The sequence below is a fragment of the Gasterosteus aculeatus genome, chromosome 8, assembly GCF_964276395.1.
Source record: "Gasterosteus aculeatus chromosome 8, fGasAcu3.hap1.1, whole genome shotgun sequence".
In the NCBI taxonomy this organism is placed as follows: Eukaryota; Metazoa; Chordata; class Actinopteri; order Perciformes; family Gasterosteidae; genus Gasterosteus; species Gasterosteus aculeatus.
In genome coordinates, this window is record NC_135695.1 from 20,820,664 (window position 1) to 20,848,160 (window position 27,497).

The 27,497-nt window shown below is 51.6% G+C and overlaps 2 protein-coding genes and 1 long non-coding RNA gene across 3 annotated transcripts; 1 reads left to right on the forward strand and 2 right to left on the reverse strand.

Moving 5' to 3' along the window:
• The first annotated feature begins 628 nt into the window (after positions 1-628).
• On the forward strand, positions 629-18,091 carry LOC120823898 (tumor protein 63). Its single transcript, XM_040184361.2, has 12 exons — positions 629-898; positions 3,450-3,707; positions 9,771-9,957; positions 10,051-10,166; positions 10,424-10,533; positions 10,626-10,750; positions 10,897-10,979; positions 11,081-11,205; positions 13,971-14,116; positions 14,499-14,643; positions 16,688-16,781; positions 16,930-18,091. The coding sequence occupies exons 1-12, from the start codon at positions 854-856 to the stop codon at positions 17,224-17,226; spliced, it is 1,731 nt and encodes a 576-aa protein (XP_040040295.1). The 5' UTR covers positions 629-853; the 3' UTR covers positions 17,227-18,091.
• Positions 3,608-4,892, reverse strand: LOC144411494 (uncharacterized). The gene is made up of 2 exons (XR_013468681.1): positions 4,372-4,892; positions 3,608-3,801 (listed from the first exon to the last, which is right to left on the reverse strand). It is a non-coding gene; the product is annotated as an uncharacterized LOC144411494 (long non-coding RNA).
• A 331-nt stretch (positions 18,092-18,422) lies between the features above and the next one.
• zbtb11 (zinc finger and BTB domain containing 11) lies at positions 18,423-24,644 on the reverse strand. The gene is made up of 10 exons (XM_078108696.1): positions 23,715-24,644; positions 22,667-22,911; positions 22,359-22,590; positions 21,325-22,277; positions 20,791-21,141; positions 20,283-20,703; positions 19,946-20,063; positions 19,686-19,844; positions 19,246-19,421; positions 18,423-19,109 (listed from the first exon to the last, which is right to left on the reverse strand). The coding sequence occupies exons 1-10, from the start codon at positions 24,025-24,027 to the stop codon at positions 18,562-18,564; spliced, it is 3,516 nt and encodes a 1,171-aa protein (XP_077964822.1). The 5' UTR covers positions 24,028-24,644; the 3' UTR covers positions 18,423-18,561.
• Between the last annotated feature and the right edge of the window lie 2,853 nt (positions 24,645-27,497).

Consider the following 27,497-nt stretch of genomic DNA (forward strand, 5'->3'; position numbering starts at 1 on the left):
GCATGACCATCTACTTTCACTTCGTGTCTGAAGCAACGTTCACGCTGGAAGTCCGCGGGAGGCCGTCCGTCATTTGTCGTAAATCCCGGTTCCTCTGCGCCGGAATCAGCGCGACGAGTGTTGTGAGCCGGCCGCCGTCACGCTCGCTACACACAGCGCGTGTTTCCACAACAGAGCGACATCATTCATCTCTGATGGATACAATGTGTCTGCAGGGCGGGGGGGGGGGGGGGGGGGGGGCATTGTTATGCGACCTAGCAGCTAGTCCTCTAGCCAGGGTTCCTACTACTGGGTTTCTCTCTCTCTGCATTTACGACTAATTATTTATGTATGTAGACGTCGCGCCTCACGTGGAGACAAAATCGGCCCGAAATCCAACGCTCGTTAATTAGAAACAAAGAGGTGAAGCGATGAAAGGTCGCCGCCGCGAGAGGAAGATACGTATCGATTCGATATGCTCCGTCTGCATCCTTGTATTTCGTGCCGCGAGAGAAAGAAAATAGAGCAAAGAGCCGCAGTAGCTGCTGCTGCTCCTCGGAGGAGGTGGTGGAGGTGGAGGAGGAGGAGGAGGAGGAGGAGGAGGAGGAGGACGCCTGCTGCTCCAGAGGACGGCCGAGGAGACGTCTTCTCCTGCAGTAGGGTGTGGACTCAAGTGTTAGACAGGTAGCTCCTTAGTCCCCTCCCCTCTCCTCCAGGTATATAGGGCCTCCCATAGATCCCCATAGAAGCTTCTGCTGGTCCCCCCCCCCCGTGTCTGTAGTCCACGTCGGTCCTTCAGCGAGGGGAAGACATCTGTGGAATCCTGGAGCCAGTGGAGCAAACAGCAGCAGCTCTGCTCAACCTCAGCGCCAACATGTTGTACCTGGAGACCGGGCCCAGCACCACGTCCTACAGCGAGGTAAGACCGGGACCAGACACCCCCCCCCCCCCCCCGCCCCCCGACCCCAGGGACCCGGGTCTCGCCCCACTCAGGGGCCTCGGACGCAGATTGAGGAGCAGAACCGAGTGGTTGCGTGAACATCTGTGTGAAAGCAGGGGAATGTAAACATCTGGAGGATCCGAATCCCGAGTGTCCCTCTGGATCCGAGTCAGCTGATGTGATTTGTTTTTTTTCTGACTGTTGTCGAGGGAGAAAATCTGATTTATTTGTCGTCTGACTTTGGAAGGTTTTGATTCTCTGCGCTGAGCGTTGTTTCCTTTGGTGGACGAGACATTTAAGGAATGAAAAGCATCGTATGCAGGATTAGATAAATAAGCATTTAGTGATTCATGGACGTGGAAGTTGGAGATTTTCTCACTAAATAATCTATAAATAATGAAAAGAACAATTATAATCCCTTAATCTGCATTCAATGTACTAACACATATATTGGAAAACAAAGGCTGTGTTTCCGTGATCTTTATTTAAAAAGAAACCTTTGTTGGTCAACATTGAACTGCTGTGACTTTGGATTGATTTGTTCTTCCTCATTGGACCTTCGTGTTTAAATAATCAGGAACGTTTCACGGGATTTTACTGACGTTTCGACTTTGGTGGAAGTTTTTTCTTTGTGGTCTCGTGTTTTCACCGACGGATGAATGAGGCCGAGCGCTGATAGATTGCAGGTTGCAGATAGCAGGTGTGTCAGGTCCCTGTCTTTTAAGTTGTTTGGGGGTGGGAGGGGGGAGGGGGGGGGTCTTTAAGTGGTGTCGGGTTGCCCCCTTATCCCCCCTCACCCCCCCCCCCCGCATCCCTTCCCCAGTCTACTGGGAGCCGCTGCTGTTTAGTCCTCGATCCTAATTGCTTTAAAGGTGTGTTGATGTAGATACAATCACCTCCGCTGCCCTCCCCAGCAGGGATAAGGTGGGGGTGTACCCCCACCCGCTCCCACATACACCCCCGACCCCCATTGTCACTCATCAGTCCCCCACGCTGCTCCTCTGTGGACAATGAGCCCCAGAGACCCTCCAGGCCTCTCGGCACTCACCAGAGAGGCAGTGCGGCCCCCCCAACAAGGTGATCTGCGCCCCCCCCAACAAGGTGATCTGTGCCCCCCCAACCAGATGTTGTGTGTGGCCCCCTCAGTCCAGGTTCTATCAGGACTGCGTTGTTTCGATCAGGAGACCTGAGGATATTTGGATTATTGTGAATTAATTCATCAGCGATTCTCACTTTTTCACTTTTAAATAATATTTTGCATTCGGACTGAACGCTGCTTCTTTGCTTTGAGTCCTCAGAACAACTTGAACGTGTCAAAGCGAAAGGTTATCGGTGACTTCAGGAGAAGGTGAACAGTCAGCAGAATGAGACGTGATGAAAGGAGACTGAAAGCTGATAAATCCCACTTCCACTCAATTAAACACGGAGACGTGATGAGTTCAGGCGCCCTCCTCTTTCTTATTCATTCAGCCCACCAGAGGCCTTCGTGCTGCTGTCTGTCTTTATCATGATAAGTTTACGTTGATAATTGGTGCCTGTCACCGACATCAGGTAGTGGGGGGACGGGGGGGCGACGCCTCACACATACACAGGAAAATACCACCAATAAGGAACTCACGTCTTTCATTCACGCTGCCAGAATAAACAAATACCAGTTTTAACTGTTATTTTCAGTAAAATGTTTTAAACTGTTTTCCTCCTCTGAGACTCTGCAGCCATGAGATTTATAACTATGTACAAACCATGTTCACGGGGTTTACATGCATGTGTCAATCCGGTTGGTTCATTACAATAAACACAAAGCAAAAGCATTACTCGTAAATTACAATAGAATATGCAAACAGACAAATTGAGATCTGCCAGTAAAACCAGTCACGCCAGTAACAGCTGAGCGGGAGCTCTGTAGGAAGGAACATGGCAATTAATAAAGAGACCAGGTCCAAAACGTGACGCCTCTGCCGTGGAAAAGTAAATAAATCCCTTTGTAGAGACGGAATCGTAAAAGAGAGTCGACGCGTTGGACCTCAAACACCAGCAGCTTTTCACTTCCTGTATGGAGAAGCGTGATGGTGGATCCTGTTTCGATGTGGTCAAACAAAAAGAAATGCATCTTTTTTTATCTAAAGCTCAGTCATTATTTTAATGACGGTTTGTTTCATTTTGTGCTGATTTACCGACTTTAACTTTTTTAACTTTTTCAAACTAAAAGTCTGACAGTTCCAGACGACAGTTGAATATTTGGACCTTCAACCACTAAACGTGGACCTTTGTTTTGGTTCCGTCTTCAATATCCTGTCGTGCTTTCATGAGTTCTCCTGTAATACTCACGGGCCCAAACTAAAAACGTTCTTTCTGTGACGGCCGTTATTTTACATGAAACATTAGTCTCCTGTTTTTCGGTCCATGTTTATTTTGAAGGGACAAACACACGTATGCAGAAAACAGCAGAAACAATCATCAAATGCGGTTGCTTGCGGCATTTTTCCTTCCTTTAAACAACACAGAACTGTCTATCGATCTCTGTCCACAGTCCCAGTACACCAACCTGGGGCTCCTGAACAGCATGGACCAAAGCATCCAGAACGGAGGCTCCACCTCCACCAGCCCCTACAACAACGACCACGCCCAGAACAGCGTGACCGCCCCCTCGCCCTACGCCCAGCCCAGCTCCACCTTCGACGCCCTCTCCCCCTCGCCGGCCATCCCGTCCAACACCGACTACGCCGGGACGCACGCCTTCGACGTGTCCTTCCAGCAGTCGAGCACGGCCAAGTCGGCCACCTGGACGGTAAGAAAGGCCGCCGGCCCGAGTCCCGCAGGAAGTGGCGGCGTGTTTTCCGGTGGGATGCGAGGAGTCTTTAGTTAATCTCCCAACGTGCAGTCTGTGTGGGAAAAGATGGCGGCCAGAAGCCGCCTGATGTTTTAGATCGGAAAACTTTACAAAAACTGGGGAATCCGAGGGAAATTGTTGTTGTTTTTTAATCTAATACGAGACATTTTAACGGTCTGCAAGGAACTTGTGAACTAGTGAATAATACGGCTCGTCACGCTGTGAACCGCCATGTTTGTTCATGAACTCCGGCTTTTCAGGAAACATTTATTTCCAAAATATGTCAGACATACGAGGAATTTGACATGGTGGTTGGTGCGTGACATCAAACAGTAAGACAGATAAGACAACATTGTGCAAGAAAATGTTTACAAATGTACAATTTAAATAAAATATAAGCCAATGAGGGGGATATAGAATAGACAATTTACTATTTTTTTCATGAATTGATTAAAATTTAAAATAAAAGTTAAAAATAAAGTGCACAAACAACTGTGTTGTGGGTGAATGCGAAGCCTTTGACCTTTAACGTGGCGTTTTTAGCGGCTTTAGTGAGGACGTGAAGTCGTGTGACCGCGCTCGGGTTCCTTTAACCCGTGAACATAATACGAGTGAACAGAACCTGTTAGATAACCGTTGGTTTGATGTGCAGATTGTCTTCTGTAGTAATCCAACATCCAATGCAAGAATCCCGTTGGCCGGTTTTGGAGGGAAGGGAGGAGGAAGTAACCTTCGGGTTGCACAACTTGGCCTCGCGGCGTCACCTGAGCCGCGAGGCTTCAGAGAGCGGGACGCGGTCCTCGGGCCGCCGTCCCCCCGACAGACGTCTTCTCGTGTGGACTCTGGACTCTTTCCAGATGTGGCACACCTGAGCTCCGTCAGGCCGGCCGCGTGACGGATGAGTTCACCTCACATCCGAGTCTCGCGTGTCCGAGTGCTGACAGACTGTGGAAATCTCTGCCGGGGATCTCGTCTGAGTTCTGTTGGTGACGGAGGAGACGTCACCGCGTGCCGCTCCGTTACCCGGCTCCTCCGCCTCCCCCTCCTCCGCCTCGTTAAATAGAGCAAGGCTGCTGTTGTTGTGTCAATCAAAGCCGTCGCCGTGGCAAAGAGGACAGGTTCACTTTCGTTCTTGATTCACATGCTGCTGATTACGTCATTTATTCATTTATTTAGTACCTGGTCTCGTCTTTAAATATTTTTTTTACAAACTTAAGATAAAATCTGCATAAAATCCAGATAAGATGTCACACAGGAGGCCGACGCCCACTCAAGACAGGTGACTAACTGTATAAATTTACTAGAACATTTAAAAACGATAACAAGCAAATAGTAAATAATTAAAAAAAGAAGCATTAAAACGAAAAAGACAGATAAAAACGGTAATTTAGCAGAAACAAAGCGGTAAAAAAAAAAAACGATTTATATCCACATCAAGAAATAAAATAAACTCTTAAATGTAAAGAAATTGCTCAACACTGAAGATCTGATATTTGATTCATTCATATTGAACGAAGCCACCGTAGTGAGGTGGAGGGAAGTGAAGTCGAGTTGAAATGGGTGGAGTTAAGGGAAGTCAAGTGACTCGAAGCGAAGTAAAGTGACATACGCCGGGTGAGGTGAAGTCGGGGCGTGATGGACCGTCCCAACGGATTCCTCCGGGACACCCTGACTGTGGGATCGTGACACTCGCTCACTTCCCACACCGCCTCACGCGTCCCGCTCATTTGCAGCGTCCCAAAAGTGTTTGTGCGAAGTGCGGGCGGGTGAGCGGCACGCCTCGTCACAACACATGACGCAAGACTGGTTGGATGGGTCCGACTCCACATGGAGACCAGTAGATGGCTATTCGTTACCACGCGTGCTTTCTCACCTCTGTGGTCTTTGCCAAAAAAGTTACCACAACATCAGGCCTCATTTGCATGTTCAAACACAACAACACCTAAAGTGGTTGTAAATGAACCTGCGTCGCACGTTTATGATATTAACTTAAACAGAGGTAATAATTCTGCATGATTACAAAAAGAATTCATGTCTGAAAGGAAAGAAATAGTGAAGAAATATATATATATATATATATATATATACACAGTAAATATATACAGTAAATATAAGTTATAAAATCTATATTGGATGTTGATGCAGGTTTTTTTTAGTTGAAACTTCTTCATCTCTTATTGATTTGGTTTTAAATTATCTGGAAATCACGGCCTTCTAGACTTTTGTGTTAATGGTGGAGCTGTTTTTTATTATATTATAAAAACATTCAAAAGAAGCCAAACAACATCTGACTGTTATTTCGGTCCTTTCGCCCGCTGAAGACATTTCACTTTGTCCCGGAAAGACTCCTCTGTGGGTTCCACTCAGAAGGTCCCTCATCTAATCCGTGCAGATCTGTGCCAAAACTCCAGGATGTGAGCCGCTGGTGGACTGGTCCTCTGGTGGACTGGTCCTCTGGTGGACTGGTCCTCTGGTGGACTGGTCCTCTAGTGGTCTGGTCCTCTGGTGGTCTGGTCCTCTGGTGGTCTGGTCCTCTGGTGGTCTGGTGGACTTGTGGTCTCCTTCTCTGGCGTTCTAATGTTCTGACGGTCAGCTGGTCGGACGTCTCCCTGTGCACGGATCTTTTTTGGAGACCTGCAGGATCCTCCTCAGGACTTAGTGGACAGTTGCTTTTCTGATGACTGTCTCAGATTGAGACACACCTAATCTGCAGCCCACACCTTAACCTCTTCCTGTCTGGGACGAGAGTGACACACACGCACACGCTCAGCATTTCCCAGAAGGCTGCTCCCACCCGGCTTCCTCGTGGGCACTCCTTCTTCTCTGTGAACTCCCTCTGAACGCAGCGCATGCATCCATGCTTCTGTTGTGCTTCTGAAGTTGTGTGTGTGTGTGTGTGTGTGTGTGTGTGTGTGCAGAGGAATGTCAGAGCAGCAGGGATTACAGTAATGGATGGAGGGCCTGCAGATAATGCTCGTGTAAATAGCGTGTGGCTCTCGGCTGAACCCGTTGCTCTGAGAGTGGGCTCCGTCTTTTTCACAGACTTAAGCTCCGTGGTCGCATCTCACATTGCGCCGCAGGAGGGGGTGGAGGTGGAGGTGGAGGTGGAGGAGGAGGAGGAGGAGGAGGAGAGCATTTGCATTGCTCAAAGAGAAGAGTGTTCCAGCGAAAGGCGGCAAGACGCAGCTTGTCGCTGGAACATCTGCGGGCCCGTCCCACGCCTCACGAGATGGAGCCGAGACTTGTTTGTGTCAGAGCGCCTGTCCCGACTCGCCCGGGAGACGGAGCCCTGAGAGCCGCACGGGGGAATTTATTCTCCTTCTTTTCCTTCTTTTTTTTTTTTTTTTATGAGCCGGGCTGAGGAGGAGATCTTCATCGTCGAGGTGGAAAAAAAAAAAAAAATAGCTGTGTGATCTGAGAGCAGCAGCAGTGATTCACCGCGACGCGCTGCAGTTGTGTAAATAGAGAAGCGAAGATGTGAGAACGTCATCGTCTCTCAGCTCTCAAACCGACCGCGTGTTATGTTTGCGTGCAGACATCAGGTGCTGAACTAATAACTAATATCCTGGGCTCTAACAGCCTTCATCTTCATCACAGATCCACCTATCAGGCGATCCGCGAACGCGTCACGTGGGATTTCTGACCGAAAGTCACCGAAACGCAGCCCGGATTGTGAGAGTGAAGTTTTGTTTAAAATCCCGCCCCCAAATAAAGACAGATTATGTTAAAAAAGAGCTCCTGAGCGAGGATCCATTGAGACAGACTCTCCTCAGTGTGTGAAACACGTTAGAATCCATCGTCTCCCGATGTTTGTAAAATCGTTTTTCTGCAGCACTTTTACATTGCAGTGAAAATCAAGGTCACAGAGACAGAACGCTCCCTAAACCCTCGCCGGGGGGGGGGGATTCAGGGGGTTAAACCCGCGTGTTTGACTCTCGGCCCGTCGGTGTTCAGGTGTCACCGCCCTCGCAGAAAAGGTCGCGCTCCTCCCCTCCGCCTCGGCGTTGCACCAGGGGCAGGTGTCTCACCTCCGTCCTCCGAGTGAAGCAACTGTTGAATGAGACAGATCAGGGAGAAGCTCCGGGCGTGACGGGACACGCCAGGAATGAAGAGGACAAGACCGGAGGCGCCAAACGGCGCTTGTTTAAGGCCCTCCGTGTTTGTCGGGACTTGACTGGAGCATGCGCCCGCAGCGCCTGTCAGCCGCGGAGGAACGCCACAGCGCCGGGCCTGCCCCGACCTGCGGCGCACGGGAAGTGTGTGTGTTTTGTGCGTGTTGGAAAGTGGCCACGCACACATGCACGGCAGTGGAGGCATTAATAGGAGGACGTCCTGCAGCCGTGGGGGGGGTCGGGGGGTCGGGGGTTCGCCTCCTCCTCCCCCTCGCCTAGTCACGTGCGTGTTTTCCCTGCAAACACGCTTTCGGGCGGTTGTGTGATGGAGCGGCTCCGCATTGTGCCGCCGAGTGTTTGCAGTTCACATTGTGACCAATGAAAGGCTCATAATTACATGTTAACACCTGAACGCACCGCGCCCTGTGTGAGCCACTGAATCCCATCAGTCAACCCGCTGTCCTCCGCCCTGAACGCTCCAGCAGCGCATAGCTGAGTGTGTGTTTAAAGTTTGTACCCCGAGGGTTGGGAGGGAGTCGTGTGTGTGTGTGTGTGTGTGTGTGTGTGTGTGTGTGTGTGACTGTAGGATTATGATCTAAACAAACCTCTCTTCTCTGATTAGATCTCTGATTCTGCCTTAAAGCAGCCTGTTGCTGAGCGTCTTCACCTCCTCCTGCTCCTCCTCCTCCTCCTCTCTGTGCTCGTCTCCACCTCATTTAGCTGAGTGACGGAGGCACACGGGGTATCAGGTTAGGAGCAGCTCCAACCATCCATCTTAGGCTTTTCTTTTCTTTCCCGAAGCTGCTTTGATTTCAGACAACAGTCAGTTCAATGTCTCAAAGCATCACATCGTGTGACGGGAACGCGTCCTTAAAGCATCTAAACATGGCCGCCGCCTTCACAGTGCAGATCAAAAGAACATATGACCGCATCGATATAATCACAGGACCTCCCTGTTGGTCTCTTGTATTAAGGAAAATTCTTTTCACGAGGAGTGTCTTTCTATAGCAAGTTTATTGCTTATTTAATGAAATGGCACTTTTCTTGTTTCTTGTTCTTCTGGGTTTGTATCTGTATGGTTGAAATGCACTTATTGTAAGTCGCTTATGATAAAAGGGTCAGCTAAATGACATGTCATGTAATGTAAAGTAATGTAATGTAAAGTAAAGTAACGTAATGTAAAGTAGGAGCTCCTCATTTTAGTGAGTTTAGTCACACGACCGACATGTTGAAGACACTTCAGCTGAAGAGGGTCAAAGAATTAAAGATTCATCACTACGTGAAGACGAAGACTTTTATAGTTATTATAAAAGATAATCGGTATAAACTTTACCGTTAATTTATGGGAATTATTGAAGTAAACGTCTTCTATATTTTGGTCTGAAAGAAGACTTGTTTGGGAGACAAAACAAGTCTTCAGTTTAGTGAAAATCTCTTCTGGTCTTCACCCTCGATCAGGACATGAAGAACTTGTCTTGTCTCTCCACGACGTGGACAAAAGCTACAGCACGAATTCGATCGTCTATGGAGCGTTGACACGGCTCTCCGCCTGCTGTCCGTGGGTTAGCTGGAGAGGAAACACCGGTTCATCTCAGAACCAGAACCTGAGGTGGTCTCCTGCTCGTTGAGCCCCGAGCTGAAGAAGGTGTCATTCGAGGGGTTTATTTGGGGGGACAGAAGGGCGCTGGAGACGGACCCCGCGGGGGCCCCCCCGTGATGAGAGGCAGGCCGGGAGATGAAAGCCAGGCCCCCGGTGTAATTGCGGCCGGAGGGTCCACTTTACGGCCCTCAAAGGAAGCCCCAGAGGCCGCGGTTCCACGCCGGCGTCTTTACGGACGTGCTAATCACAGCCCTGCGCTCCGGGCGGCAGCTGTTCACCGCGTCTGACGCCTTTCTCCCTCTCCCCCAGTACTCCACGGACCTCAAGAAGCTGTACTGCCAGATCGCCAAGACCTGCCCCATCCAGATCAAAGTGCTGACCAACCCGCCGCAGGGCGCCGTCATCCGGGCCATGCCCGTCTACAAGAAGGCGGAGCACGTGACGGAGGTGGTGAAGCGCTGCCCGAACCACGAGCTCAGCCGCGAGTTCAACGACGGTCAGTGTCACTGTTGGGAAGGAGGACGGCGTTGTGTCTCCGGGGGGGAATCGTGGGGGTCGTTTTTTTATTGACATCGGTCGCTGCTTCCAGGTCAGATTGCTCCTCCCAGTCACCTGATCCGCGTGGAGGGAAACAACCACGCCCAGTACGTGGAGGACTCCATCACTGGGAGACAGAGTGTCCTGGTTCCCTATGAACCGCCTCAGGTGAGCGTCCCGCTGTCCCCTGAGGACGCTTTTAGCTTCAGCTCAGTTGCTCGTCTTTTAGAGGGCGGGGCCTCGCGGTTTCATCCGCTCAGCCAATCACAGCGGGAGGAAGAGGTCCAGTGAACGTTAGTTGGTAGTTGTGTTTGTATTCTGTCTCAATGAAAGAGACAGAAAAAACGGGATCTGAACCGGGGTCAACCCGTCGCCTGTCCGTCCCTCCGCTGACGCGTCTCACCGTCCCCGTCCTCCTCCCTCAGGTCGGGACAGAGTTCACCACCATCTTGTACAACTTCATGTGCAACTCCAGCTGCGTGGGCGGGATGAACCGACGCCCCATCCTCATCATCGTCACCCTGGAGACCAGAGAGTAAGAGACGCGCCGTCCTCGCACCCCACGTCCCACCGCGGGTTTCTAATCCCTGGGTTGCGTCTTACCTCCCTGTCTTTCTGTCCTCAAAGCGGACAGGTACTCGGCCGTCGGTGCTTCGAGGCCCGGATCTGCGCCTGCCCCGGCCGAGACCGCAAGGCCGACGAGGACGGCATCCGCAAGCAGCACGTGACGGACGCCACCAAGGGCGGCGACGGTACGTCCCCGGGGCGGCGGCGGTGGTGAAGGTGCCGGTGGGCTCTTTCTCTCACCCGCTCGCCCTCGCTCACTGGTTTCCGATCCCCTGTGATCACATGACCGGCTGGACTCACCCTCCTCCCTCTCTCTCTCACCTCCTCTCAGGCTTCCGCCAGGTGTCTCACGGCATCCCGATGTCCACCATCAAGAAGAGACGCTCCACGGACGAGGAGGTCTTCTGTCTCCCGGTGAGTTGTCCCTCCGACGACGTTTTTTTAGGGGGTTTTTTAACACTCGCCAAACGTTTGAGCGCCGCTGACCCCGGCGCCGCCGTCTCCTCCTCCCCCAGATCAAAGGACGGGAGATTTATGAGATCCTGGTGAAGATCAAAGAGTCTCTGGAGCTCATGCAGTTCCTGCCTCAGCACACCATTGAGTCGTACCGGCAGCAGCAGCAGAACCTGCTTCAGAAACAGTGAGTATGGTTCATCCTTCATCGTCTTCATGGGGGACATCTCCAGGTTCCCCCGTCCAGGTCCGTCTCCTGGGTCCAGCATATAGTCGTTGTCTTCACGGCGTCTCTCGTTGGACCTTTTGAAGCCTCGAGCTCGGCATGTTGGCCGTTGGAATCGTGGTGTTTTTGCAGGAATGAGGAGGGATGTAGAGACGCCGTGTACGTCTCTGGTAGATATAATTTACTAGATGAACATCACGCTGTGTTGAAGAAGACGTGAAACTAGAGACTGAGACCATAAACTCATGTTTACAATGTTTACTGAGGGAATAAATCGAGAGAGTAAATCAATAAATCAATAAAGAGAGAAGTAGAGTCATTTCCTCATAGACGTCTATGGGAGCAGAGGAGTCGCCCCCTGCTGGTCACTACAGAGAAGTAGAGTCATTTCCTCATAGACGTCTATGGGAGCAGAGGAGTCGCCCCCTGCTGGTCACTACAGAGAAGTAGAGTCATTTCCTCATAGACGTCTATGGGAGCAGAGGAGTCGCCCCCTGCTGGTCACTACAGAGAAGTAGAGTCATTTCCTCATAGACGTCTATGGGAGCAGAGGAGTCGCCCCCTGCTGGTCACTACAGAGAAGTAGAGTCATTTCCTCATAGACGTCTATGGGAGCAGAGGAGTCGCCCCCTGCTGGTCACTGCACAGAATGCCGCTTCCAAGACACGAATCGTTGACCTCACTCTTCAGAACCGGACGTTATCTCCTGGTTCTGAAAGGAGATTTGTGCTTCAGTGATGGACAGCTCGGAGCTGGTGCATGCTGGGAGGTTTTGAGCGGTGTGTTTTCTCTCTCCCGCGGTGACGCAGCTCTGTTAAGGTGAAGCTCTCAAACGCCGACGGCGACGCCTTCGAGTGCCTTGCCAGGTTTTTGAACAACAACAGCACAAAGTCCGCTCCTCATCCTCGTCCAATTAAAACGCCCACTTCATTGTGAGGAGGAGATGTGTTTAAGTGATAGTTTGTCAGGCGGTGATGATAATTGTTGTTATGTTCGCGTTTCCCATTAGGAGGCACAGCGTCTCATTTACTGTTTTGTTTCCCGCCGAGCATCGAATGTTGATGTAAACGAGCATTTAGCAGATATTTAATTAATCGGGTTTCAGTGGGTTAGTTGATCTGATAACAGGAGACACTGCGAATGAAACGTGTCACTGGTAGATATCAGCGTTTTGATTACTGACATTTAAATATGAATATAAGGCATCATGTAGCAGTAACCTTTGGTGAATTTAGGAGACACCTACAGACTCAAATGGACAAAGTCGTCAATAAATGTGATTTATCTGCAGAGGAAAACTAGAACTAAATGACGAATGAGCGCATTTAAACACTGACCTGAGATCTGTGGCAGGACAGCGCCTCCTCCTGGCCTCATCGGTAACAACACGGATTCTAAACCGCTGACGTCATCTCTGACTCTTCATCTCTGCTCTGACCCTCTGCGAGGACCCCGCACCTCCTCTTCCTCCTCTGCTCCTCCTCCTCGTATCATCATGCTCCACGTCCTCCTCTCCTCTCTTCACCTCTTCTCTCTCCTCTCCCACTTCCTCCTCCCCTCCGGTCCATATCGTCATCCTCACCCTCCTCCAACTGCTCTCATCTCCGCTTCCTCCTCCTTCTCCCTCCTCACCTCCTCCTCTTTCCTCCCTGCAGTCTGACAAAAGTCCGTCTTGGTCATCCCGTGGAAGCAGCAGGAGAACCGAGGCGGCGCTGCAGCACCTCCTGAATCTCTGCTCCACATTCCTCCTCCTGCTCCTCCTCCTCTGAGTCCACATGGACCTCCTCCATGTCTCCCCTTAGTCAGCTCCCCTTCTTCCCGTCTCCATTCCTGCCTTCTGGGACTAAGACTGGCTCTTCTTCGTTGGTGTCTGGGGACCGTAGAGACTGGGGCCCAACAAGAGGGGTCTGTGGGGGATTGGGCCTTCTCTTCTTCGCTGGTGTCAGACTGTACACTCTTCTTTGTTGGTGTCAGAGACTGTAGGGACACCTCTTCTTCGTTGGTTTATGGTTTCGTCTGCATGAGTTCTTTGTCCACGAACAGAACAGTTTCTCATTGATGACGTCGGCCGTTGATCAGTTTGATGGATCTGCTCCTGGACTGATTGATTATTGTGGATTGTTATTGTTTTTCATGCGGGTCATGCTTTATAAAAAGTCACTGCAGGACAGTTTGTGTTTTGTTTTCTCAATAAAAAGTGTTGAATAGACGAACCCGTCCGTCAGAACGTAATCAATGAATTATTATTATAGTTTCCCATTATTGAAACATGAGTCTGTTTGACCGTCACATTATTCTTATTTATTATTACTACTTTCACTCATGAATCATTGATTTTATAAAACATTGCAGTGTCACCTCCTCCTCTTCCTCCTCTTCCTCCACTGTCCTGTTATTTCTCCTCCCATTTCCTCTCTATTCCTCTTTCCCCCTCTCTCCTCTTCCTCTCCTCACATCTCCTCCTCTCACACTGACGTAATAATGCATTAGCATTATCTCCTCCTCCTCCTCCTCCTCCTCCTCCTCCTCCTCCTCCTCCTCCTCCTCCTCCTCTGTGGGCGCATAACCTCCATGCAGTCTCGGCCCTCTTACGGCTCCTGCTCATCTCCTCCTCTCCTCATCTGCACCCCCCCCCCTCCTTCTCATCTGTTAATAACTCAACGTGATGATACTACGGAGCTAACGCCGCGTGACCTCCTCTCCTCCCCCCTCCTCTCTGGGTGCAGGACCTCCATGCAGTCTCAGCCCTCCTACGGCTCCTGCTCTCCTCCTCACGGGAAGGTGAACAAGCTTCCGTCGGTCAGTCAGCTGATCAACCCCCAGCAGAGGAACACGCTGACCCCCTCCAGCATGGGAGGAGGTCTGACTGACAGTAAGTGAGCTGCTTCCTCCGTCTTCCTGTCTGTCTTAGGCCACGCCCCCTGAGCCCTCACTCCTCCCCCTCACCATCACCTGGTCCCTTCTGGGCTCATTTTGTCCGCTTAAAGGTTGCATGTCCGTGCAGGCAGGAGGGGACCCTGAACGCCTCACACACACACACATAGAGCACCTCCTATAAACGAATGTGATCCCTGTGAGACTCTCTGACTGTCCTGCAGGACCTGTTGTGATGCATCATGTGTCATGTTCTGAGTAACCTCTGCATGTCGCTACTCCCCCCCACACACACACACACCTCCCCCCCATCCATGTGTTGACGTTGCGTGCTCTCTAAACCCCCGAGTGGTACCTGAAGGCTCCTCTTGTCTCCTCAGTGACTCCCATGATGGGCTCTCACATCCCCATGAACGACATGAGTTCACTGAGCCCCACTCACGCCCTGCAGTCTCAGCTCCCCCTGGTGCCTTCCTCCCACTGTACCCCCCCTCCTCCATACCCAATGGACAGCAGCATCTCCAGGTACCTCAGCAAACCACAGTGGACACATCCGCACCCGTCAGAGCAGTCACACGACCCAGAGGGTTACAGAGAGTCAAGGAAATGTGGTTAAAATATACGCGGCTTAAAGGGCCAGCGTGTTGGATGAAGGGGGCTCAACTTAAAGCGCCAGCTTGTTGGATGAAGGGGGCTCAACTTAAAGTGCCAGCTTGTTGGATGAAGGGGGCTCAACTTAAAGCGCCAGCTTGTTGGATGAAGGGGGCTCAACTTAAAGCGCCAGCGTGTTGGATGTAGGAGGGATAGACTTAAAGGGCCAGTGTGTTGGATGTAGGGGGGCTCAACTTAAAGGGCCAGCATGTTGGATGTAGGGGCGGCTCGACTTAAAGGGCCAGCGTGTTGGATGTAGGAGGGATCGACTTAAAGGGCCAGCTTGTTGGATGTAAAAGGCATCGACTTAAAGGGCCAGCTTGTTGGATGTAAAAGGGATCGACTTAAAGGGCCAGTGTGTTGGATATAGGGGGGCTCAACTTAAAGGGCCAGCATGTTGGATGTAGGAGGGATCGACTTAAAGGGCCAGCGTGTTGGATGTAGGGTGGCTCAACTTAAAGGGCCAGCGTGTTGGACGTAAAAGGGATCGACTTAAAGGGCCAGCATGTTGGATTTAGGGGTGGCTCGGCTTAAAGGCCAGCGTGTTGAATGTAGGGGGGCTCAACATAAAGGGCCAGCGTGTTGGTTGAAGGGGGCTCAACTTAAAGGGCCAGCGTGTTGGATGAAGGGGGCTCAACTTAAAGGGCCAGCGTGTTGGATGTAGAGGGGCTCAACTTAAAGGGCCAGCGTGTTGGATGAAGGGGGCTTGACTTAAAGGGCCAGCGTGTTGGAAGTAGGAGGGATCGACTTAAAGGGCCGGCGTGTTGGATGTAGGGGCGGCTCGACTTAAAGGGCCAGCGTGTTGGATGTAGGAGGGATCGACTTAAAGGGCCAGCGTGTTGGATGAAGGGGGGATCGACTTAAAGGGCCAGCGTGTTGGATGAAGGGGGCTCGACTTAAAGGGCCAGCGTGTTGGATGAAGGGGGCTCGACTTAAAGGGCCAGCGTGTTGGATGAAGGGGGCTCGACTTAAAGGGCCAGCTGTTGGATGTAGGGAGACTCGACTTAAAGGGCCAGCGTGTTGGATGAAGGGGGGATCGACTTAAAGGGCCAGCGTGTTGGATGAAGGGGGCTCGACTTAAAGGGCCAGCATGTTGGATGAAGGGGGCTTGACTTAAAGGGCCAGCGTGTTGGATGAAGGGGGCTCGACTTAAAGGGCCAGCGTGTTGGATGAAGGGGGCTCGACTTAAAGGGCCAGCGTGTTGGATGAAGGGGGCTCGACTTAAAGGGCCAGCTGTTGGATGTAGGGAGACTCGACTTAAAGGGCCAGCGTGTTGGATGAAGGGGGGATCGACTTAAAGGGCCAGCGTGTTGGATGCAGGGGGGATCAACTTAAAGGGCCAGCGTGTTGGATGAAGGGGGCTCGACTTAAAGGGCCAGCGTGTTGGATGAAGGGGGCTCGACTTAAAGGGCCAGCGTGTTGGATGTAGGGGGGATCGGTTGGATGTAGGGGGGATCGACTTAAAGGGCCAGCGTGTTGGATGAAGGGGGCCGTGTTTGCATTGGTGCTCAGCTGAGAGTCGTTGGCTCGTCCTACTAAAAGATTTGAGTGGATCTTCCTCAATCAAGTCCGGCAACACGCTGGTCAGCTGGCTGAAGGAACAGGCAGCGGTCGGATTCGACGCGCTCCCACCGTAGCCCAGAAGGGACCAACCCAACTCCTCGCTAACTCCTGCTTCCCAGGCTCTAAATCCCACACACTGCTCCTTCAATCCCAGAGTCCTGTTTGCTGGACAGGAATTAGCGTGCGTTAATACCATCACATGTCCACCAGATTCCAAACAGACGGCACATTTCGTGTTTTACTGGTCAAACCGTCCCGCGAGAGCAGCCTCTCAAGCGGGGCGCGTTGATGCGTGTTGATGCGCGTTTGCCGGCTGCCCGTCCTGACCTTCGTCTTCCTCCTCTTCCTCCTGCAGCTTCCTTATACGGTTGGGCTGCGCAGGCTGCTTGGACTACTTCACAGCACAGGGCCTAACCAACATCTACCAGATCGAGAACTATAACATGGAGGTGAGCCCTTGCCTATCCAACAACAGTCATTTGATGGGTTAGGGAGGAAGAGTGGCACCGGCCCCCGACCCCCGCCCCAACCTCCACCCACCCCAACTCGCCGATATTAACGCTCCGCCCCCCCCCCCCCCCCCCCCCTCACCAATAGGACCTGTCCAGGATGAAGCTCCCCGCCGAGTTCCAGCACGTCATCTGGAAGGGCATCATGGAGCACCGGCAGGCCATGGACTTTTCCCCTCCTCCCCACATAGTGCGCACCACCAGCGGGGCCTCCACCGTCAGCATGGGCTCCTCCGAGGCGCGGGGCGAGCGCGTCATCGACGCCGTGCGCTTCACGCTGCGCCAGACCATCTCCTTCCCGCCGCGCGACGAGTGGTCCGACTTCTCCTTCGACCTGGATTCCCGCCGCAACAAGCAGCAGCGCATCAAGGAGGAGGGGGAGTGACGGGACGACCCCACCCACCCACCCACCGCCCCCCCTTTACCCCGCCCACCACCACCACCACCAACCACGCCCCTCCCCCCTCCCCCGTCTGTCATTTCACGCCTGCTGTCGGAACATTTCTCTCACCCCGGTATGAGTGCAGATACCGATGAGGAGTGCACTTATTTTACTTATTTTTTAAATTGTTGTTCTCTTAAAAACGGTTTCTTGAGAGCACTTAAGAAATGATCCATTCCCGTGACTGGAGGGCTTTTTTTTTTGTTGACTTGTTGTTATTCGGGCTTGTATTTCTGCTATGGGCCTCTTTAACGCGCGACACTGCCTCAGGTGGTCGACCACACTGGTTTAAAAAAAAAGTCACCATTGATTGTAAACATTTCAAACGTTTGCTGTTCAAAGTATTATGTTCTTGTTTTTCTGCTTCTATATTTTGCTTTTTTTTCCCCAGAGACAGATGGTCATTCATGTGATGATTCTACATATATACACATACATATATGAGTGTACGTGTGTATATATATGTGTGTATAAAGGCCTGACGCTCACCCAGTGTTCCACAGTAAAATGTTTGACTGACGTTCGTGTTTCATTTGATAACTGGCCAAACGCTGATAGAAATGTATATAAATATGTATAGATCCTTTTTTTGTTTTTAAAGTCTCCCTAAAGAACATGAACGAATCACCCCGATGTGAATATTACTCGAGTCTGCCCGGTGTATAAGTGTATTGATCACCGATCGGTCAACTGGCGGCGGAGGCCTTCTGCATTTTCATATTTTTGTACAATGTTTTGTAAATATGTCGCAATATGCTGAGGGTGTTTTGATATAGATCTGAATAAATATCCATATTGCTGTATCGCATGTTCATGGTCCTTTGTGTCAAATCCTTTCATGTGTGGTCTCATTTAATTACTTCGATGCATGAATGGTGTGGATGGAGTCTAATAAGCTGGTGTCATTATCATTAGTACATTAACGTATTGCATACAGCAATGACAGGAATTATATTTCTATAATTGTTGCTATTACCATTTTTTACGATGGTATTCATATAATATATATAAAATGAAAGACTTACACAAATATAGTGTACATATACGTGTTAGCTGCTTATTGTACGCAGTAAACCCATCGAGCCAGAAAGAATAGTTGAGTATTTTTTGCTTTTTATTCCTCTGAGTCATCATGAATCTTTTGTTGAATCTATTTATTTATTTATTCAGAACTCCTCCGGTGATTCTCGTATATTTACATTCACAGAAGGGGAGAAATGTCTTTTTTTTTTTTTTTTTTACATGCTGTAACATTTTACACGCCGGTCAGCGTGTTTCTCACTCGACCTCGGCCACGTGGCCCACCTCCACCTCCATGGTCTGGATGACCTCGTGGGTTTCCTCCGCCTTGGGGTCGGCGAGGCCCTGCTGAGCCAGGACGTAGTTCACCACCTGCATGATGCCCTGGTCCGACAGCGTCGCCGCCGCCGCCGAGCCGTCGCCCGCCACCTCCACCGCCACCGCCTGCATCGCCTCCACCGTCTCGTCCGTGACCAGCACCGTCTCGATCTCCTCCGTGGAGGCGGGCGGCTGGGCCGGGCGCAGCTCCGGCGGCAGCTCCGAGGCCATGATGCTGACGGCGTGCTCCACCTGCGTGCCCTGGTTGTGGAACTGCAGCGTGTCCTTCTCCAGCATGATCTTCCCCGGCAGGTTGTCGCTGTGGAACTTGGCCATGTGCTTGCGCAGCGTGCGCGCGTCGATGTGCGCCTCCTGGCACATGGGGCACACGTAGGGGCGCTCGCCCGTGTGCGTGCGCACGTGGCGCTTCAGGGAGCGGGCGTCGGCCCACGCCACGCCGCACGTCAGGCACTCGAAGGGCTTCACTCCTGGTGGGGGGGGGGGGAGTGAGGGAGGGGGACGCTTTAACAATCCAGTTCTTCTCTGAATGTGATAAATATTACCGTACTTTGCAAACCGTCGCTATGGCAACTCAGGAAATGTGAGCGGGCGAGGGGGCTTTACCCTGGTGGTTGTTGACGTGGCGCCGGTACTCCCTCAGCTGGGTGAACTTCCTGCCGCACTGCTCGCACTCCCGCTCCAGGTTCTGCTTCACGCGGCCCTTCTTGCCGTGCGTGGCCTTCTTCACGTGCCTCCGGAACAGAGACTTCTCGAAGAACTCCTTCCCGCACACGTTACACCTGAGGACACACGGGGGGACGTGGGGGCTGTCGCCTTGTCCATTCGACATTTGCACAGAGCAGAGCCTGAACGCATCATGACGTAACTGAACTGGACCTCAGTTGCTGAGCCGCTAGCGGTGCTGCTATCGTTACAGCTAACGTTACAGCTAGCGCTATTAGCTTTCCCTCCTGTTGATCAAAACACTGATTGGTGTGACAACCCCCCCCCCTTCCCTTTACCAAACCAATGGTCACCGCGGTAACGGCAGCGCAGGGACTCACTTGAAGGGCTCGGCCACGCTGTGGGACTTGACGTGCGAGTACCAGTCCTTCTTCCAGCTGTAGCACTTCCCGCACACCTGGCACTGGAAGGGCTTCAGACCCATGTGCTTGTTCATGTGCTGCTGCAGGTCTTTGGCCTCGTAGAACCTCCTGTCACACCTGCGGAGGGAGGGAGGGAGAGGGGAGGTTACAGGGGGGAGGGGGTGTCAACGCTAGAATGGCAATGGACACGCAGAGGGGAGGGAGGGGGGGCTACTCACTGAGTGCAGGCGAACGGGCGGACGTCGGGTTTGGGCACGTGCTTCTTCAGGTGTTTGCTCAGAGCCGAGGCTCGATGGAAAGTCGCTCCGCAGGTGTTGCAGAGATACTTCGACTCACCTGGGGAGGCATCGTGACGGGTTAGCATGACGAGTAAAAACATATACATATATACATATATATATATATATGTATATATGCTCACTAGTCGTGGGAGGAGGAGGTCTACGTTATCTGATTGGCCACTCGATCTAAACTTCAAACCCACGGACACGTTTGTAAGACCGTGGATGAGCTCTGAGACTTTGGACTGGACCCCCCCCCCAGGCCGGGTCTGACCTGTGTGCAGGCTGGTGTGCTCCTCCATGCTGCGCTTGCTCACGAAGGACTTGCCGCAGTGCTCGCACTGGAACTGCTTGGTGATGTCGTGCAGCGCGCGGTGCATCTTCAGGCTGTGCTTGTGGGCGAAGGTCTTCCCGCAGACCTTGCAGGCGTGCGGCCGGACGCCCGTGTGGTTCAGCATGTGGATCCTCAGGGAGTAGAGCTTCGGCAGCGTCTTGCCGCAGATGTCGCACACAAACTCGCGCTTCGTCTGCGCCGCCGCCGTCGCCCTGCCGTCCAGGTCGCTGCGCGGCTGGTTCTCGGCGCCGGGCCCGGCGGGGGCCTTGGCGGCTGCGGGCGGCCGCTGGCTGCTCTGCTGCTTGTGCCGGGCCAGGTGGGCTCGGAGCGAGGCGGCGTACTGGAACTCCTTGCTGCAGAGCTATAAAAACATACAAAATATAAAATGTAGATCCTCCATTTCTCCAAAGCAATGTTGTTTTGTGTGACGTTGAGCACCGGTACTCACGCTGCACTTGTAGCCGCGAGCCTTCTCGTGTTTGAGCATGTGCATGATGAGGGAGAAGCGTCGCTGGAAGGACGCGCCGCACCTCGCGCACTTGTGCTCTCCGTCGCCGTCCGCCGCCGCCGCCTCCTCCTGCTGCTGATGCTGCTGCAGCATGACCCCGGCCGTCTCTGGCTCCGCCCCCGTTGGTCCTGCTTCGTTCGCAGCAATCTCTGCTGGCGTCTCGCCTTCCGCCGCGCAGGACTCGGGCTCCGCCCCCCGTTCGGGCTCCGCCTCCGGCTCAGGCTGAGCTTCGCCTTGAGCCTCCGCCGGCTGCTTTGGAGGTCGTCCCCTTTTACCCGTCCTAAAAGGCGCCTGAACACATCACGGGAAGACGTGTCACAGTGTGGAGAAACCAATGAGGAGAGCTAGCAACGTTAGCAGCAAGCGGCTAAACGGTGGCGGTTCAGTTACATTATGATGCATTCAGGCTCAGTGAGAATAGAACAGGCCTCATTCTAATTATCATGACTTGTGCATTTAAACATGAAGACGAACCTTTGAAGCAGCATTTCGCGGAGACGTCGCCCCCTTCTTTCCCCCCTCCTCCTCCTCCTCCTCCAGGCCCATGTGCAGACGGGCGTAGCCCCCCTCGGCGATGGAGCGCTGTCGGAGTCGTCTCCTCTTGGGGTCGTCCGATGCGTCCTGCTTGTCTCCGTGGCCTTCGTCGGCAGAGGGCTGCTCTTCCTCCTCCAGAGGAACGTACACCTCCACCTCCCGCTTCACCTTAGCCGGACGTCCCCGTTTACGTTTCTGTGGGACGGCAGCCGCTTCTGCCGTCTCCGAGGGCGTCGCCGACGCTTGGGACGACAGCTTGACGACCTCCGAGGGACTCGATTTGTCCGTGTCCACGTTGATGACGAAGACCGCCGCGTCGGAGCCCGGCGCCGGCTGCTGCTGCTGCTGCTGCTCCTCCATCGCCAGGCAGGCGGACACCACGGCGAGGGACTCGCTGGCGCCCGCCTGTCCGCTGTGCGTGACCACGGTCATCGTGTCGCCCTCCGAGCCACCGGAGATCAGCGTGAGCGTCTCGCCCGGCTCGTGAGCGATCAGAGTCACCGCCTCCCGGCGCTGCGCCTCGGCAACAACGGTCACGGGCTGCTGGCCGTCGGCTTCCTCCGGCGCGGGCAGGAAGGCCACGGGCTCGCCGCTCTGCGTGACCAAGGCCCGGCCGTCGCTCTCGATGGTGACCACGAAGGCGGCCGGCTCGTCCTTCGGGCCGTCCTGAGCCGCCGGCTGGCTGGACACCACCGTGTGCACGTCGCCCCTCTGGTACACCGTCAGCTTCTGCTCCTCCACCTGCTTGTGCACCGACTCGCAGATCTGCAGCACCTCCGTCATCAGCAGGTGGCGAGCCAGGTTGGCGATGTCCGCCATGACGCAGAAGTTGAAGGTGAGCGCGGACGTGTAGGCGAAGTCGAGCAGCGGCAGGAAGCTGACTTTGGTGAAACCTGCGGGGAGACGGGAGGTTAAAATGAGGGGCGGCGCCCTGTGTTTCCTGAACTGGGGGGTGTGGGGGGGGGAGGCCTCACCGGAGAGGTCGACCACGGCCTCGTGGGTGGAGGCAGCGCCCTTCTCAAAAAACAGCTCGTTGAAGTACTCGCTGCACGCCGCCAGCACGGCCTTGTGGGCGCGGTGCTCCTCGCCTTCGATCAGCAGCGTGATGTCACAGAAGTGGTTGCCGAGACGCTGCTGGTTGAGTTTGTCCAGCATGGTCTGGCTGTGTTTGGGCAGGAACTGGTTGACCTCACCTTTACTGTCCACCTGGAGACGTCAACACACGTCAACAACACATCTGGGGCAACATCTGCAACAGGCGGAAGGGACGAGGGAAACGTACAAAGACCAGTTCGTGCTTGGCCTTCGCCTTGGACCTCAGCTGACGGGTCGAGTCGGGGAAGACCAAGGCGCCGTCGTCTCCCTCCTCCTCCTCTTCCTCTTCTTCCTCCTCCTCTTCAGCGTCGGCGACCGCCTTGCGTCTCCCCGGCCTGGAGAAGGGCCGTGGTCCGGAGCCGTCGTCGGCGCCGCGGCGGCTCTGGCACAGTGGGCATTCTCTGATGTGGTCTTTGACGTTCTTCAGGATCCCTGGGGGGGAGGGGGGGGCAAAGGACGCATGTTAGTCGCCATGACAACACAAACTGACGACATCGCAGTCGTCCTGTGGAATCACAGATTTTTTTATCAGCCATCGTGAAGTTGATTTCCACGTCTGCATTTAGGAATCATTTATCAGGAATCAGGAATCAGGAAACATTTATTGCCAAAATATGTCAAACATACAAGGAATTTGTCTTGGCGGTTGGTGCGTGTCAGCAGACAGTGTAACAATAGACAACAAGACAGCAGTGCACAAGTAATATTATTATTCATAGATCATTTATATAATTAATAATAATACATTTTATTAATTTATAATGATTGTTTATTCATGTGCCCATGAATAAAAAAAGTCTTAATAATAAATATATTAAAATAATATAAATATTGTTAAGGCAATATTACCGTAAAAAAAAAATTGACTCCAAGAAAAAAAATGCAGTTACAGGAGGCGCAATATTGTCTTTATTAAATGGCAGCGTGACGCAAAGAGATGCTCTGATCAACAGGCTTAAATATGACTTTAAGTTTGTTACACTATATTTATTGCCCTTAATTAAGTACATTTACCAGATGTACATATTTGTATGGTATTCTCTTTGATTTTAGCTTCATGTTGTTGAGTAGGACTTTTGACACTGTTGTTTACAATAGATAATAATAATAAGTAATAATACTAAGTAATTAGATGTTTTTGTTTAGAGTCGAACATCTGCACAAATCACCAGGCCGACGAGCTGCTACATGAACTATGACCCCCGTTAATAAGACCCCCCCCCCCAGTCACCCACCTCTCCACCAGTACTTCCGGGAGATGGTGTCCCAGGTGAGCTGCTGGTTGAGGTGCTCCCCTCCCTCGGTGACGGTGTGCGCCTCGTTGATGAGCTCCGTCCTCCGGCCGTCCTGCAGCACCACCTGCAGCTCCGTGAAGTCGTCCTGGCCCTTCAGCCGGCGCTGGTAGAACAGCGTCCCGTCCCGCACCACGTAGCAGGTGGCCGCTTTGCGGATCTTGCGCTTGGTGTTCCCGGGGGTCCCCGGCGCGTACGGCTCCCGTTCATCGGTCAGATAGCGAATGATGGCCAGGTAGCTCTCTCCGCTCGACATGTCACCGCCGCTTCGCTGCTCCCTCCGCCGGTTCCGTGTGCAGCGGCCCTTCGGCTGCCGGAGGACCGGTTTATAATTTTTATTGTAATTTAGGAAGCGTTGTGACGGAAGATATCGCGAAATAAAACCGCCAACAACAACATTTCAAAGGGTTTCCAAAGGTGGAACTGCAGTTCGTAACCGTCAGGGTAGACTTGCCCGAACAGACAAAATGGCTGCTGCACAACCGGAAACTGCGTCACCGGAGGCGGAAGTGGGTATTTCAGGCAGTCCGCCACGAGAGAGCGCCACGTGCAAACTCAACCACAGAGGAACGATTTTACTCATAACGGATCACGATATTATTGCTTTGTTATTTCTTTGTTTGTTATGTCTGTATTTCATAGATTTGTTTTTATGTGTTCATTAAACTTCATTTTTATATTTTTATGGTTTTTCGTGTCTTGATTTTCATTAGTTTATTTTTATCGTCATTACCTATTTAGTTTTTTCAATGGATTTTGTTGATTGTTAGCTGTTATTATATTACTTTAATCTTGACTTTGTTTGAGAATGATGACAAACTGCATGTAAATCTCAACCGGCAACAGTTTTTTCAGAATAAAAAGTCAATGAAAACATTTCCGCAGTGGTTAAGATGCTACGTTTATTTGTTGGCTCCATTTACTTATAAAGAGATAAAGCGGATTATATCACAAACAAAAAAAACTAAGGATTATTAACAGAGTGGATTTGTTTTTTGTACATCTTCACCTCTCTTTATTTAAAGCATTTGAAGATGTTATAGATCGATCTCATTGGTGCCACAGCGGTTTTTAAAAGAGCGCTACATTAAATGAAGATGGCATCGTTTCATTGGCACACGCTTTTTTTTTCACCTCGTGGGTGAAGTGAGACATGTTTTGAATAATTTCCTGTGTGAAAGTATTTTTTTCAGTTACCCATTTTGTCAGTTACAAAATGGGTAACGTGATACACAATGTTAGAGGTTGTTTCTTCGTGTTCGTATGAGGAAAGAATAAATCTGTATTAAACCGTCCATACACGGCTGAATCTAAAAAATAATTGGTCTGTTTTGCAATTCAAATACGGTAACACATTGTAACTAGATACCAACACACAGCGGTATCTGTTTTCACTAAACGATCCCCGGAAAGTCTCCTCTTCTGCACAAAAGTCGTTCTTGCATCTCGAGGTCAGAGTTGTACTGTGCAGCATACGGAGGCCGTTAGCTCGACGTTTCCCACAGACTTCCTGACCGAAACTCTGCGTGTACCTCGGTCTGACACGCAATCTGCTGCGCGTCTGTGTGCCACATACCACAGACGACATCAAACGCCCCGCTGCATTCCACTGAATGCCAATTCAAATATCACTTCACTGGAGTCTCCGTGCATCTCTGTTGTGGAGGCCTCTGACCTTAAACCCCGAGAACATGTTTAATTAGTGAAAAGAAGCAAAGTGTTGGACTGTCCGTCCTTTTTTAAGACCCAGTCGTGCTCATCAGCCGTGCACATGTCAGGTCAGCGCTGTGATCTCGCCATAACGTCTCTGAGGCGGAGCCGGGAGGCCGTGAGAGATGTCGAGCCCGACTCCCGCAGGAGACAAAAGCTGCCTGAGTGTCGGAGGACAAACTCAAGAGACTCGTCTCGTCCTCCGCTGTCTCCTCGGAGAGGACGAGACGCAGCACTTCTCCATCACCCGGCTGGACACATGCCACCAATGACATCATCCCCGAGCACAGAGGGGCCGTTTAACAGGGAGCACAATGACGTCATCGCGCCGGGCCGATGCTGTCTGAGACACGCTGACACCTCACAGGTATTTTATTTTACTGTGAAAGCCCATTATGAGCTCCGTGGGGGGCCACAGGGGGAGCAGAGGGCCGAGTGGGGGGGGGGGGACCGGTGGACTTCTGAGGGGAAATCAAAAGAACATTTATGGTCAAAATCAGACAGAATGCAGTACACTTTGATAGGAGTGAGCTATATTCAGTTGTGATGGATTAGTTTGTCTTTTAAAACATTTAACAAAAATATAAAGCAGTTTTGTATTTAGTAATTTTGTTTAGTAATTGTGATGGCCTTTCTGTTGCGTAGGTAATAGCTTCAAGATTGTACACGTTTTAATGGTTTCTGGCTGCGTTGTGATTCTGTTTTTATTTTAACCAGACAGGTTTATGTTCAGAGCAAAGTCTGTTTTCCCTTTTCACTCTTGCCTGAAGGAGATCTTACAAATCGAGTTACCAGAGAATGGAAACAATAAGCTTTTACTGTAGACCTCTTTGTGCCCGGATTTTATTGATCACATCATTCATTATTAAAAGCTTCCTCCTGTGCCGATAATACAACAGTAAGATTTATTTATTAGAATGGCACGCTACGTTCAAACAATGATCATCGCCCTCATTATTCCTTCTACAAATGTTTTATAGTTCGAATAATGATAATAATACCAGGCATTAATACACTTTAACGACATTTTAGTGACAATAATTGTCGCATGAAATTTTGCTATCTGGGCTTTCAGGGGTCTGAGGAATAAACCAACGGGTCTCAGACCCCCACTGTATTTTATCATCATTACATCTGTTCTATTAAATATGACTAATTTAATGATTTGCGGTAGACGGAAACCTCCGGTTCAGTCAAGTGAGGTCGAAACGTCCTGTGTTAAAGCTGCATTCTGTGCAGTGACCAGCAGGGGGCGACTCCTCTGGTCCCATAGACGTCTATGAGAAAATACTTACTTCTCTATTGATTTTTTTCCCCTCAGTAAACATTGTAAACATGAGTTCATGGTCTCAATCTCCAGTCTCAAGTCTTCTTCAATGCAGCATGATGTTCATTTAGTAAATTATTGTCAACGTGGAGTCAAATAGACCATGAAGCAAGGGTGTGCTGCAGGGCGGGTCTACGTGTTGATTGACAGGTCTCTCTCAACAAAGCACACGCCGCCTCTACACATCCCTCCAGCTCTTGTTCACTGACACGAGAGCGACCTGTTGATCGAAATACTCCATCGGGCACGAAGCGCGTCTGGTGTTGATTTATCGCCGCATCTCAACACACAGTTTGTTCGGTTAATGGGCGAAGATGAGAGACGTGATTGGGTTGTGCTGTGCTTTCCTACATCCCGAGAGGCCTCTGAGCACGCTGGGTTTCCACTAAGAAAAGAACACGCGTTCGATAGTGTGAGAAGAGCCTGTTTGGGGAAACTCAATCCAGGCCGGGCCGACGGCCAAGAGGCGGATTAACACGCTGACAAGCCTCTGTTCATCCTTCACACCGTGACCTCGCTCCGCCGGGGAGATCCACCACGACCCTCTCCGGCTCCGGCTCCCCTTTCGTTCTCCAGGAAACGAAAAGGCGGCCGCAAGCGCGTCGCGGCCCGACGCGAGAAATCCCACAGGGGGGGCCGCGAGTTTTTAAGCTCGCCGGCTCTCCGTGAGCAAAATTAAACATTCTGTT